Here is a 12,853-nt window from a genome sequence, read left to right as displayed (position 1 = left end):
CATCTCCACACAGGAATTCCCCTGGACAAGTGTTGTACATGTCACAGATGTGCCATGCAGATGCGTTTCCCAAACAGGTCGACACCGCACCACAGTGCCTCACTCAGATGTTTGCTATAATGCAGGTGTGTTCTATACAGATGTTTTCCACACGGGTGTGCTTCCATTCAGCTATACTTCATATAGATGTGCTTCAATACAGTTGTAGCCTGTAAGTGTGCTTACACGTGAACCTGTGCAGGTGTCCTCTATACAGGTTTGTCCCCACACAGATCTTGACCACGCAGGTGTTTTTTCGGTAAGAGTGCCTCATACACAGGTGTCTACATGCCCCGTGTTTCCACACCTGTGCGCTTCTACAGATGTGCCCGCAGTACAGGTGTGAGGTCCTTCTAACAGTTGCGCGCTTCTTCATTATGGGATTGGCTTCCCGTTACAGGTGCGCCCTGGGTACGGCCCCGCCCCCTTCTTGGCTCCGCCCCCTCATCTAGGCTCAGGTGCACAAGCCGGAAGTGCGCTCTCCTCCCAGGTGAGTGACTAAACTTTCCGGGTCACGTGAGCGGGCGGAGCCGGTGGTGTCGGATCGAGAGACCGACGGACCGACCGAGGTTCGAGCGAGGGATCGAGACCAGGAACTTGAGCGAGGTCTAAGACGCCTGGCCCAGGTAGGGGCGGCAGGACGCGCGGCTTGGTCTGTCGCCTCCCAGCCCCCTTCACCGGGTCCCCTTCCCTTCCCCAGCCCAGGAACGCGCGCCTGGGAGTTAATCTTTAATCGCTGACCTCTGGCGGCGGGGGCGGGGCGGGACTCGGGGTGCCCTGGCGCCGGTCGCCTCTCCCGTGGGCCTGCGCCCGGGTCCAGCCCCCAACCCCACACCCGGGCCTCTCTCCTTCTCCTGCCCCCAGGTGCCCAGTCGTAGGTACCCCAGGCGCAAGATGCGGTAGGAGAGGCGCGCGCGAGAAGCCCCATCCCCGGCGCTGCCAACCCCTCACCCAGCCCATGGCGAACCCCGGCCTGGGGCTGCTCCTGGCGCTGGGCCTACCTTTGCTGCCTGCCCACTGGGGCCAAGCCCGGGGGCAAAGTAGGTACCGGGCGGGAGCTCTGGGGGGAGGGTCCGGATTCCTGGGTCTCTGCTAGGGGCGGGGCTTAGAAGCGCCGGGTGCCTGGGGCACCGAGAGAGGGCTCTAGAATTAGGGAGTGGGCATGGGGTACCTTGGGAAGGGGCCTAGAGGGTTAGCCTGGGGGTTTAGGATTTCTGGCTCCTTCCTTGGACGGTGGAAGTTGGTCTAGGAGAACTCTTGAGTTCCCGAGGGCGGTGGATTTGTGGACTGGGGTGCCTGGCTCCAAAGAGAACGCGGGAGAAAAGGAGACTCGTGTACCTCTGTGTACGCGAGTGTAGTTGAGGTGTTTGGGGTGATCTGGGAGCCAGGAGGAGGGGGCTGGCTTTAGGTGGGGACCCAGCCATTCAGTCCTTCAATTCGAGTTTCGGGAGCCTGGGGGGAGGTGTGAGTCAGACACTCCAGGGAAAAGCAAGACCCGCCCAGGTCCTTAAGGGTTCCTGGGCCAAAGAGGTGAGGGGGCAGGGCTGGGCTTCCGGACGCCTTCTGGCATAATAGCCCCCAACTCAGCACAAACAACTGCTGGTTACTCCCTGCTGGGCTCTGCTGGGCTGCAAGGTGGGGGGGCCGGTCTACCCAAAAAAGACTCAATGGTGCAGTTTTAAGTGGGCCCTGCTGGGGGTCTTGGGGGAATGCCCTGGGAAGGTGTGGCTGGGCTGAGATGGCAAGGCCAGCTGGGGACTGATTTATTCTCTATCCGGCCCCTACAGCGACGGCCCCTCCCGCCAATGGAAACACCACTATTTCGCCTTCTGGCTCCAGCTCCAATGGGGCCCTGGTGAGTTGGGGGTACATGTGGGAAGAGGGCAGCAGGGATGTTATTTAGGGGGTCCCAGATGTAGCAAGTAGAGGGGACTAGATCCCCCCACCCCCAGAGGTGGCAGGCCAGGGTGGCATCAGAGAACCCAAAATGGAAGAGACCAGAATATCATAATGGAGGTAAACTGGGAGATGTGAAGTCCCAGAGCAGGGAGACTAGGAGTCCCTGGAGGGTACACAGGAATCCTGCAGATGGCAGGTATCAGCAGCCCCACGTGCCCCTCAGGCAGCAGGCGAGCTAAGAGCCCAGACTTGGTAGATGCAGTGGGAGCAGGGGTCCCAGATGTGGCAGGTACTTGGAAAAGGGGGAATCCCAGACCTGGCAGGTGAAGGAGACCCAGAGCCCTGGAAAAGGTAGATGAGGATCTAGGAACCCTAGACCAGGTCACCAAAAGTGGCAGGTGTGTGTGCGTATGTGGGGGAGGAAGCCGCACAGGTGGGGGTGGACAGGATCCCCAGGCTCAGGTGAGTCACACCTGTCCCCTTGCCACAGTCTCAGGAAGCCATCACCGCCATCATTGTGGTCTTCTCCATCCTGGGTGCCCTGCTCCTGGCTGTGGGGCTGGCGCTCTTGGTGCGGAAACTTCGTGAGAAGAGGCAGACGGAGGGCACCTACAGGCCCAGCAGCGAGGAGCAGGTGGGTGCCCGCGTGCCACCGCCCCCCAACCTCAAGTTGCCGCCAGAGGAGCGGCTCATCTGAACACTGGGGCCTGCTGCAGCCACCACCTCTGCTCAGGACTGCCTGGTGCTGGCTCGAACACAGCAGCTGCCACCAAGACACCAGCCTCTGATGGCTCAGGAGGACATGGGGGGGCAGAGGGGCAATGGGCACCTGCCTGGCAGGCTCTGCATGCAGCATGCTGCCTCTGCTTGACTCTGCCTGCAGCTGGGGTGCCAGGGCTGGGGACCTGCTCCCCGCTTGCTGAACCACCTCCGTTGTGCCACGCAGGCCCGAAAACCCCCTCTCCTTTTTTGCAGTTCTCCCATGCAGCTGAGGCCCGGGCCCCCCAAGACTCCAAGGAGCCGGTGTGGGGCTGCCTGCCCATCTAGGTCCCTTCCTCTCCACCCCTCCCCCCACTTCTGTGCTGTGTGATCTTTGGGGAAGGAAGGCAGAGCCCTCTCTGGGCAATCAGACCCACCCTGTGCTTAAGAATAGAAGGGAAGGAGTTGCTTCAAGTCTAAGGCCTTGCCCTGAGAGCAAGGGAGGATGGGGACTGCTCACTTTTTATATATTCATATAAAATTGGTAGTGAGATATAATAAAAGCTTTTTTTGAGCTGGTGGGGGCATTAACCTAGACAGAAGAAGCAAATGCCGAGGTGAATTATAAGGTTGCAAGGGTCCTAGGGGACCTGGCAGGGGACTTCCTAGAATCCCCCCCTAGGGAATTTCAGATGCCCCTGGAGGGAGGGAGGTGGGAGGGATGGGTTTCTGAGCAGAGAGAGGGCCCTAGAAAAACTCACCAGGAAAAACCAGCTGTGGGCTCTTGTGGCTTTATTGAGGGACTAGGGTGTCCTCTGGACTCCTGATCTTTAACTCTCAAAGCACTTCTTAAGGTCAGCGACTCTGGGCCGGCTCCTGGCCTGGGGTTCTTGCCAGTTGCTTGTGGGTGCAGCAGGGGGGTCAGGGGCTCCCTGCTCCTTGGGCGGCTGGAGGTGAGCATGCCTTGTTAGCAGGACCTTGGGAGGCTGGGTCATGGGGGTCTCCGGAGAGCTGGGGCCCGAGGAAGAATGCAGAGGCTGGGATGTCCAGGCAATGTCAGAGCTGGGCTTTGTGGGGGCCAGAAGTGGGGGGCTTTCTGGAGATTTTGGCTGGGTGGGAGCTGTGGGGAGCATGGAGCAGGAGCTCTCCTGGGCTCTAGAATCTCCAGCCACTTTGGCGGGAGGGGAGAGATGAAGGATTAGAGATTCTGTGGAAGGGGAGGATTCAGGGTCCGCTTGGCTGCTTGGGTCTGCAGACGCTGTCCAGGACTGGGATGAAGAGGTGACTTCTTGGTTGGCCTCTGAGGGTAGCTGGGGATTGGGGTTCTTTGAGGCACCGGTGTCATCCAAAGGCTGAGCGTGTTGCAGGGACAACAGGTGCACAGGTTGGAATGGGGGCTGGGGTTCTGAGGGTTTCTCCTCATCCAGTTGCCATCCTTCTCTTCCTGGTATGTTGGGCTGGGCGGGGTGGAGGGACAGCAAGTTGCTGGCCTTTAGATGGGGCAGGGGCTGGCAAGTTGGGTGGGAGGGGGAAGATTGGGATGGGGCGCGTGCTGTCTCTCACCAGGCTGAGGCAGCTGTCCAGGTCCCCTCTGTGACAGCAGTCTAGACTCTGGCTCGGTCGCAGGCTGCCTGCGCTCTTGGCTTCCACACTCAAACTGTCCAGAATCTCGCTCAACAGGTCCAGTTCTTCCCCAGACCCCAAGAAACTGCTGTCCAGAGCGTCCTCTGCCCACAGGCCTTGGGCGCCCTCAGGACTCAGAGGAGGTGTCCTGGGCATGAGGACAGGTGACCTCAGATAGTTGCCTGACACCCCCCAGTTCTGGTCGGGCTGCTCTAGAGAGCTTGGGGACACTCCTCCCCATCAGTCTTGGCCTCCCACTTCTAGCAGCGGCACCCCACTTTGAGCCTTACCCCTCCCCTGGGGGCTCAGAGGGTCCTTCTTCTAGGCAGAGCCTCCTGCTGGGGCGAAGGGGCCTGTTCTGCAAAGGATAGATTTTGGGGGTGGGGGGTAAGACCTCAAGAGCTGTAGAATCAGGGGACTGGGGCTTTCCAGAGGAGGATGAGTTTGAAGCAGGTGCCAAATATTAGGGTAGCTGAAGAGGGAGGTGAGATGTCTGGTTGGAGGGATAATTCCAGGTGTGCATGGAGGAGGGGTGTTCTCACCTGTCCAAAGTGCTGAATGATGGGTCGACGCTGTTGCAGGCGATCTGAGTGGCTGAGGGCCCTCAGGGATCCCCCCCTTTGGAGGGCAGAGTCCCCATCCTAGGAAGAGGATGCATGAGCTGGGAGCCCCTCCGCCCCTCCCCCTTTGGTATTACTGGCCATTCATTGGTCTTACCTTGAACATGAGGCTCTGCACACCCTTCAAGCCACTCTTGGCCTATGAAGGGGCCAAAGGAAGAATTAGACGCAAGGGTGATTGGACCCTGGGCGTTTGAGAGCTCAGCCCTCTGTCTCCTAGGACAGCTGCCATCTGTCCACCTATGTCCCACAAATACGTCCATGATTCCCCATGTGCCACCATCTGAGAAGTTAACACAAACTTTCGTCCCTTTGAAGACTACAAGAGGAATATTCCCAAAGGAAGTAACCTCCCAAATGAAATGGGGGAGTGGCCAAGCAACATGGCAAAAAGGTATTTGTGTTTCAAAAGCCGTGAAGAATAGAATGGACAATGTTGAGCTGCTAAAGTTGGCCCCAGGAAACTTTTCGGTTTGGGAGGAAAAAAACAAAAAACCACAGGGCAGAAGCTGGGATTGTTTCTGAGGATAAAAGATGTTGGCCAGTGAATCTTGGCTGTCGATTTTAAATAGGCAGGAAATTATTGTGATGAAAATGAGTATGGACTATGAAAAATAAAAGTGGGAAGAATTGTTAACAGTTTAAATGCTGGTTTAGTCTGATAAACACATTTGCACTTAGAATGTTGGGGTGAAAATGTCTCATCCCCACTAAGTGATCAAAGTGTCCCCTGTTCCCTCTCCCTTGTCACCCCAGCAAGAATGGCCTGTCCAGTGCAGCCTCACCGAGCGGTATATGTTCTTGACAGCTGGTTGGGTCTTGGCCTTGACCGAATGCAGGAGGGCGCCACCACCTTTCTGGGGGATAACATACCAATGAAGACAGGCTTGGACATTTGGGGACCAGACTCCATCTCCCCACCCTAGGCTGTGAGATACTGAGCAAGTTCCTCTCCCTCTCTGAATCTATGTCTGTTTCTTCACTTCTATGGGTGAGCCAGCTCATGAGCCTACCTGGCGACTGTTGTGGGATTCAGTTAATCCAATAAGAAACACTTAATGAGTGTTTGGTGTAATTAATTACCTTTAGGTTGTCTGCCCAGAGCTGATAGGAGCGAATCGTGCCTGGGGTGGAGAGAGAGGGCTGTGCATCACTGAAGGCAGGCTTTAGGGTGAAGGTGCTGGTGGGGTGGGGACTCCAGGGCTGAGCTCACCTGAGGAGGCTCCGCAGCAGGTGATCTCCTGCTCGAATTGATCTGAGAAGCCCTCCCCCGTGTTGAGCTTCTCCAGTCGGCCTTCGATGAACTGGGGTGGGAGTCAATGAGTCAGACACATCTGTGCACGAGGACTCAGCAGTCTGCCTGCTGTCGAGGTGGACAAGCCATCCCTGGCCCCACCAGGAGCCACCCTTAGGACCTGGGGCACTGGAGCCCACCTTAGGAACCAGAGATCCAACCCTCTTCCCCACCCCGCAAGTCAGGACCTGTCCGCAGGGACCAAACCTCAATCCTCCAGACCAACCCACCTCTTCCTAGTGAGCCTGGAATAGGTTGATCCCCCTCCTTCAGGGATCTGGAGTCCAGCCTACTTACCAGCCCTCCCCCCATGTCCCTAGGATGCAGAAATCTTGACCTGCCTCCCCTGCCCCTGCCAAGGGGAGTCAGCAGTCAGGACTTGCCTGCTCTGGAATCTGACTGCGTGGACCCCCACCCCTGACCCAGGAAGATCCCTGCTTATGGGACCTGGGAATTTCGTCCCACCCTAGTCCCTCTTGGGAGCCCAGGAGGAGTCGGGCTCCCATCTTTAGGAGCTCAGGAGTGCTTGCAGTCCTGCCTCCCCCCGACCCAGGGACCCTGGGAATCCTGCCAGACTGGCTCCAGCCTGGCCCTCAGGGACCCAGCAGTCCCCTTCCAGCCCTGGCTCCCCCCTCAGGGCTCTGGCGCACCTGCTTGAACAGCTGCAAGTGCACCGCCTTCTGGTGGAAGGCCTGCAGGGGGGCCCCAGGCTTCTGGGCCAAGAAGGCTTCCTCACTGAAGGTCACTGGCTGGCCCTGGAAGAAGCATCCGCACCCTGAGCTCCCTGTGGCTTTCCTGTCCCCGGTCACCTCCTTCATTCTACCACTTCTCTGTGCAGCAAGCATTGATCAGGCACCTGCTGTATGTCTGACCCCTGTGCAGGGCCGCAAGGAGGACTTGGGCTTTTCCTCTGAGGGAGGTGGGAGCCCTGGAGGGCTGTGGGCAGAGGAGGGACATGACTTAATTTAGGTATTCACAGGTGGTCTCTGGCTGCTGCAGGGAAGACAAGCTGTGGTGCTTGGCGGGCGGGACAGGTGCAGATTTGGGATGTGTTGCAAGGCAGAGCCAACATGAACATCAGATGCTCAAATGATCCTTGGGCCACCCCCGCCCCGCCCCTCAAAGATTGTAAAGAATGGTTGTGAAAAACAGAGAAGAAGGCTTGAGAAGTTAGCAGTTCAAGGTCAAGGTCCTGGCTTCCACATTCACCCACTGTGGAATTTCTCCAAACCTCATATGTAAAATGGGACTATAATGCAATAGGATCCATCTCATCATAGTATTGTTGTGAGCATTAAATGAGATAATAATAATAATAAAACCTAGCATTTATGGAGTGCTTCCTATATGCTAGGCAGGATTCAAAGTGCTTGGAATATGCTGTTTCACTGTCTCAAAAGACCCTTTTGGGTGGGCCTATTGCGATCCCCTTTTACAGATGAAACAGAGGCCCGAAGTAAGCATTCTATGAATGCTAGGTATCGTTATTAATGTGATTCCTTCCAGAACACACGAGACCTCTCCCTTCTTGTCCCTGCTGCTCACCGGGCTGCAGACGAGCGCGTCTCGGTACCCTCCAAAGAGCAGAGCCTGGGCTTTGAGGAAGAGACGGGACACCCCTTCCCCGGGGACCAGAGCGACCTTCCTTAGCCGGAGTCTCAGCAGGGACACCTAGAGGACAAAGCGGGTGGCGCTGAGTGGGCGGGTGGGGTGCGCAGAAGGGTGGGAGCGGGCGACACTGACCACGTCTGGGGGCAGCGCCTGCACGTCGTCGAAGGGCGTCTCCAAGGTGTTGGAGTCCACGTTCATCATAACGACGTCCTCCAGGGCTTTTTCTCGCACTTTCTGCGGGGGAGGGCGGGACAGCCACTCAGAGCCTGAGGATCCCTGGCAGGGGAGGGTATCTGGGGATACAGAGGGAGGGGGACCCCTCCCGCCTCCACCGTCCGGGGGGTCGGCACTCACCTCGGCGAGACTGGCGTGCACTCCAATGAGGTAGGGCATGGGCGCGCTGCGGACCGAGGGCGTGGGGTCACAGGGGCACCGTCCCCAGGCCTTGTCCCCAGGCCCCGCCCCTCCCCAGACCCCTCCCTCACCAGCAGTAGTCCAGCAGGTGCGGGGGCAGCGTGGGGATCAGCACGTGCTCCCAGCGCATGGGGTACAGGAGCCCGCAGGAGGCGTGGACGCACGATGTCAGCTGGAGACGCATGGGGTGGGGGTTGTGGAGTCAGGGCCCGGACTCCCAACTTCGAGGACCCACTCTGAGACGGTGGCTGTCCCAGCTCCATTTCCCACGTCCCCAGTCTCCTGTCCCCCCTCCCCTCCCCGCTTCTGGGTAAGGGGCGAAAAGTGGGACCCTTTTAGGAATCATATGGACACCGAGAATTTGGCTGGGTACAGTGTGCTTTGAGCGGGTGGAGCAAGGACTCAACCCGTTCTAATTCCTCCCTTAGGACAGAGCCAATATGCAGCCTTCCTGGATCCCACCCCATAGGGGTAGAGCAGGGACGAGCCTCCACTGATCCCACCCCGAAAGAGGCGGAGCTACCATTCAGCTTGCTCTGGCTCCCTAGGAGTGGAGCCACATCCCACTAACCCCACCCCAAAGAGGTGGAGCTAAAATGCAACACTTTGGCCCCACCCTAGGGTGGAGCCATAATGCACTAACCCCACCCTAAAGAGGTGGAGCTAAAATGCAACCCTCTCGCCCTGCCCCCAGGGGTGGAGCCAGCATTCAGCTCCCACCTGTCCTTTCCCCAAGGGGCAGAGCTAGAATTTAGTGCTCTCTGGTCTCATCCTCCAGAGGGGCGGAGCCAGGCCTGTTATGGTGCATAGGAGGTGGAGCCTGGACTCAGTACTCCCAGAGAGGAGGAGCCACAGCGCTCCTCCCTCCAATTCCCCCATAGGGGTGGAGCCAGGATTCAACTCTCCCTGACCATCAAAGGGGTGGGGCCAGGATTTTGGCCTCAGGCTCCACCCACCACGGGCGGAGCCAGACCCACTCCACCCCCTGGCCCGCTGGGAGACCCCCTCACTGTGCTGAGCTTGCTGGAGGTTAGCAAGACTCTCCTCTCCGCCAGGAGTGCGGCGAACAGCCCCACGATGTTCTCGGCGGTCACAGCCACCACCAGCTCCGTTAGGTTCCTCTGAGGAGCAGAGAGGTGCTCTGGGCGTTGACTGACACCAGGAGCTGGCATACCCCTCCAGGTTTGGGGACCTGTCCCCGCACCCGGAGTCCCCTCTCGGTTCCCTACTCACGTTCTCAGGGATGGACGGCAGGCGGTCAGAATCGGGAGCCACGAAGGAGGAAAGCTGGAGGGGACATTGGCAGGGGGCATCAATCAGTCATGGGGCTGGCCTCACCTGGACACCCGGCCTTTCAGGTGGGTCCCCAAGCCCCTCTCACCGGCCTGCCATTCCCGGGGGCAGGTGGCTGCACGCCGTGCGCGCTGGACATCGTCACTCTGCTGCCCTGGGGGAGAGTATAGCTGTGTGGTCCCCAGGGCGCAGCCTCCTCACCCACCTAGGGCCCAGGGCTGGGGGACTACTCACCGGCTCCAGATCCACTGAGGGCTGGGACCCAGGCAGGGACTGCTTCAGTAGATCGAGAAGAACATCTTCAGCCTCTGAGACCTGGGTGGGAGTCGGGGGTCCTGAGGGCCAAGACTCAGGCTAGGTGGCCTGGGAGGGGCGGGGAGTGGGACTCCTGTAGGAGTGAGAGCAGGGCTGGTCTCACCTGGTCCTGGGCTAGGAGGTCTCCCACTGTGTTCAGTAGCTTGTAGAACACCTCGAACCAAGGCAGGTGGCTGTGGAGAGAGGGGACTGGTTTCATGAAGCGCCCCTAGGCTTCGAGGGCCTTCCTACCCCCTACCCCAGACCCTCATATGCCACACCTGAGGATGCAGAGACAGCTGTGGGCACCAGCCCGCAGGCGGCAGAAACCGAATCTTCGGTTGCCCTCTAGGTCCGTGAGGGCAAAGGTGAAATGCTGTACCGCGGGGCTGGGGGGCTCCCTGGAGATGGGAAAGGCTCTCAGAGAGACCTGGGCATCCTGGCTCTCTGGCCACCCCCACCCTCCCTAACAGTGCTCCTGGGACCCTGGGTTTATAAGTCGCTAGTTGGCAGGATCTCTGCATGCTTGAGTCCCTGGGTCCCTGGGTGTGTGGGTCTCCAGTTTTCTGGGTCCCTTGGTATTCTAAGTCCTAGTGTTCATAGGTCCCTGGGTATCTGGGTCTCTGAGTCCCTAGGTGTCAGAGCCCTGAATCCCTTGAGCCCCTGGGTTCCTTAGTCCCTGGATTTCTGGGTCCCTGAGTCCCTGGGTCCCTGGATCCCCGGATCCCTGGGTCTCTGAGTCCCTATGTATATAGATTTCTAGTTGTCGGGATCCCTGAGTGTCTGAGTCCCTGGATCTCAGAGTCCCCAGGAGTATGAGTCTCCAGGTATCTGAGTCTTTGGGTGTTGAATCCTTGGGGTCTCTCTAAGGGGTCCCTTGGTTCTCTGGGTCCTTCCATACCTTTCTACATCGAAAGGGAAGCAGAATTTAGGCACCATCTGCATAGCTTCCTGTAGATGGAGAGAAACACAGGCTGCTTGGCCACTTGGGTTTGGCCCCCACCCCTGGACTCCAGGTCTAAGTCCTGAAGTTCCCTCCCCCCAGGGGACTGGCCCTGGGCCCGGGGGAGGAAGGAGGTAGCCTGAATACCTGGTCCCTGAAGTCTGGAGGGAACTGCCGCAGGATTGGGGGATCTGTAGGGGAGTGCAGGCCTCTGAGTTCAGGGCCCCAGGCCCACCCTCCATGCCCCCCTCCACCCACATGTGCCCAACTCACCCTCCTGCAGAGAGGCAGGGCAGGCCGCTTCGAAGAACCAATCAAACACGGCAGGGGCACCCCCTCTGTGGGACATGAAAGGGCTTAGCGGGTCCAGGGACTAGCTTCTGTGCATGAGTGTGGTTTTGTCTGCCACTCTGCACATGTGTGTGATTGTGTGTGTGTGCATGCTGGCGTACACATGACCCCAGGGGCTTGTGGCGGTGGCGGTGTGCATGCAGCGGTGTTGATTATGCATGCAACAAGTCTGGGACAGAGCAAGAGAGTGGGTGACTGTGTGTGGCTGAGTGCATGGCTTGTGTGAGCGTGTGTGTGTGTGTGTGTAATTCCTTCTGGTGTCTGCCTGAAAAGATGTCCTTACATCTTTGGGGTGGGACTATGAGTGTGTATGGCTGAGCAAGTGTGAGGGTGAACGACACCTGTCTTTTCTTGCATGGCTGCGAGTGTCACTGGGTAACTGTCTGAGCATCCCGGGGGCCATCTGTGTGTCTCCGAGTACGAGATCCCAGAGAGTCCCGGTGGCCAGCCCCACATTTCTCGTCAGAGAAGGGAGAGCTGGATGCTCTGGTACTTCCTAAGCTCTACATTCTCTGCCTTCCTCCCTGCCCCCACACCACACAGAGGATGCTGAGACTTGGGTTCAAGAAGTGGAACAGGAGGGAGACCAATGGCAAACAGAGTCCCTGACATGGGGTCCTCCGGCACTTCACCCCCATGTTGACCCGAGTCACACACGATCACCCACTCTCATGGACACCCAGCCTCCCCTCTCCCCTGATCACCCACACTGCAGACCCCCGGAAGCTATCACTGAGACATACCACACGCTCAGAGGGGTGCGTGCACTCCCAGAGTTATAGACACAATCACGCGACACCGGAAAGAGAGAGGGAGCAAGGAGGGGACTGAGTCCTGCCTGAGCACACCCCAGTAGAGTCCACAGCTGAGTGTCTGCCCTGATTCCAGCCACCTGCCCCTGTGGGTCACTCCACCCCACCAGCCTGCCGCAGCCCCAGCCCCCTTTTGCCCCAACCCAGGCCTAGTCTGGGAGTCTCGGTCTAGAGGATGAGAGACAGACAGGGCAGCTCTTACTCGGGTCTGGATCCCATGGTCCCTGCAGGGCTGGCCTGGCTTGGCACTTTCCCCAGGGGTCCCCGGGGCCTGTGTTAGTTTGGGGCTGGGCCCCGAGCCGGCTCAGCTTCCTGTGTGGCTGAGAGAGGAAGTTTAACGTGTGACGTCCCCGGACAGAGGCCCTGCCCCCACCTGCTGCGAGAAACCCAGGCATCCTGCCTCTCCTGGCCTTCTCTGGGACGGGTGGGCAGTAAGCGGTTAGCTTCAGAAGCCAGACCCCCAGCTCTGGTCCTGCCAGGCTGGGCCACGTCTGGTCCCCACATCACACCCGGGTCCTTTCCTCTCCTTCCCTGCAGCAGGCAAGATTCACAGTCTATCTAAAATGTTTCCATTTCCCTCAACTCTTCTTTTCCTTGGTCCACTCACACTGGCCATTCATGGTGGCCGGGGAGTAGACACAGGGGCCATGGAGACCACAGAAATCACAGAGCACAGGCACAGGGACAGACAGACAGGAAGTCACCAACACAGGCAGACCAAGTCCAGATCAGCCGCTCACAACAGACAGACACGGACAGACAGTGAGTTCTACAGTCAGAACATAGTCACAGACGCACACCGGCAAGGACAGAGAGATGACACACACACAGGAGCAATCAGTCCTACCCCAGCAAGGTGACTCGGTATAGAGAGACAGCAAACTGCAGTTCCAGACAGAGACAACACATACACACACACACACACACACACACACACACAGACCTCAGCCATAGACACAGA

At 58.5% G+C, this 12,853-nt stretch overlaps 2 protein-coding genes across 4 annotated transcripts; one reads left to right on the top strand and one right to left on the bottom strand.

The window, feature by feature from the left end:
- The first annotated feature begins 533 nt into the window (after positions 1 to 533).
- On the top strand, positions 534 to 5,517 carry CRB3 (crumbs cell polarity complex component 3). Its single transcript, XM_045548700.1, has 5 exons — positions 534 to 665; positions 904 to 1,079; positions 1,827 to 1,894; positions 2,429 to 2,572; positions 2,914 to 5,517. The coding sequence occupies exons 2-5, from the start codon at positions 998 to 1,000 to the stop codon at positions 2,983 to 2,985; spliced, it is 366 nt and encodes a 121-aa protein (XP_045404656.1). The 5' UTR covers positions 534 to 665; positions 904 to 997; the 3' UTR covers positions 2,986 to 5,517.
- Positions 3,415 to 12,231, bottom strand: DENND1C (DENN domain containing 1C). Of its 3 annotated transcripts, XM_045548671.1 has the most exons (23): positions 12,095 to 12,231; positions 11,003 to 11,067; positions 10,877 to 10,920; positions 10,688 to 10,737; positions 10,068 to 10,187; positions 9,911 to 9,980; positions 9,727 to 9,807; positions 9,581 to 9,646; positions 9,433 to 9,486; positions 9,210 to 9,320; positions 8,271 to 8,371; positions 8,140 to 8,185; positions 7,918 to 8,019; positions 7,720 to 7,845; positions 6,825 to 6,929; positions 6,094 to 6,184; positions 5,964 to 6,004; positions 5,666 to 5,737; positions 4,978 to 5,019; positions 4,803 to 4,901; positions 4,551 to 4,618; positions 4,201 to 4,408; positions 3,415 to 4,094 (listed from the first exon to the last, which is right to left on the bottom strand). In XM_045548671.1, exons 1-23 carry the CDS (start codon positions 12,109 to 12,111, stop codon positions 3,468 to 3,470), a joined length of 2,406 nt encoding a protein of 801 aa, XP_045404627.1. In that variant the 5' UTR covers positions 12,112 to 12,231; the 3' UTR covers positions 3,415 to 3,467. The 3 variants fall into 3 exon arrangements, with proteins under 3 accessions (XP_045404627.1, XP_045404636.1, XP_045404644.1); XM_045548680.1 differs by lacking the exon at positions 6,825 to 6,929 and having other exon boundaries at positions 12,095 to 12,201; XM_045548688.1 differs by lacking the exons at positions 9,911 to 9,980; positions 10,068 to 10,187; positions 10,688 to 10,737; ... (1 more) ...; positions 11,003 to 11,067; positions 12,095 to 12,231 and having other exon boundaries at positions 9,581 to 9,641; positions 9,727 to 9,766.
- Positions 12,232 to 12,853: the final 622 nt, after the last annotated feature.

This window comes from Lemur catta, chromosome 1, assembly GCF_020740605.2.
Source record: "Lemur catta isolate mLemCat1 chromosome 1, mLemCat1.pri, whole genome shotgun sequence".
Taxonomy (NCBI): domain Eukaryota; kingdom Metazoa; phylum Chordata; class Mammalia; order Primates; family Lemuridae; genus Lemur; species Lemur catta.
This window is presented reverse-complemented; position numbering and strand designations above follow the sequence as displayed.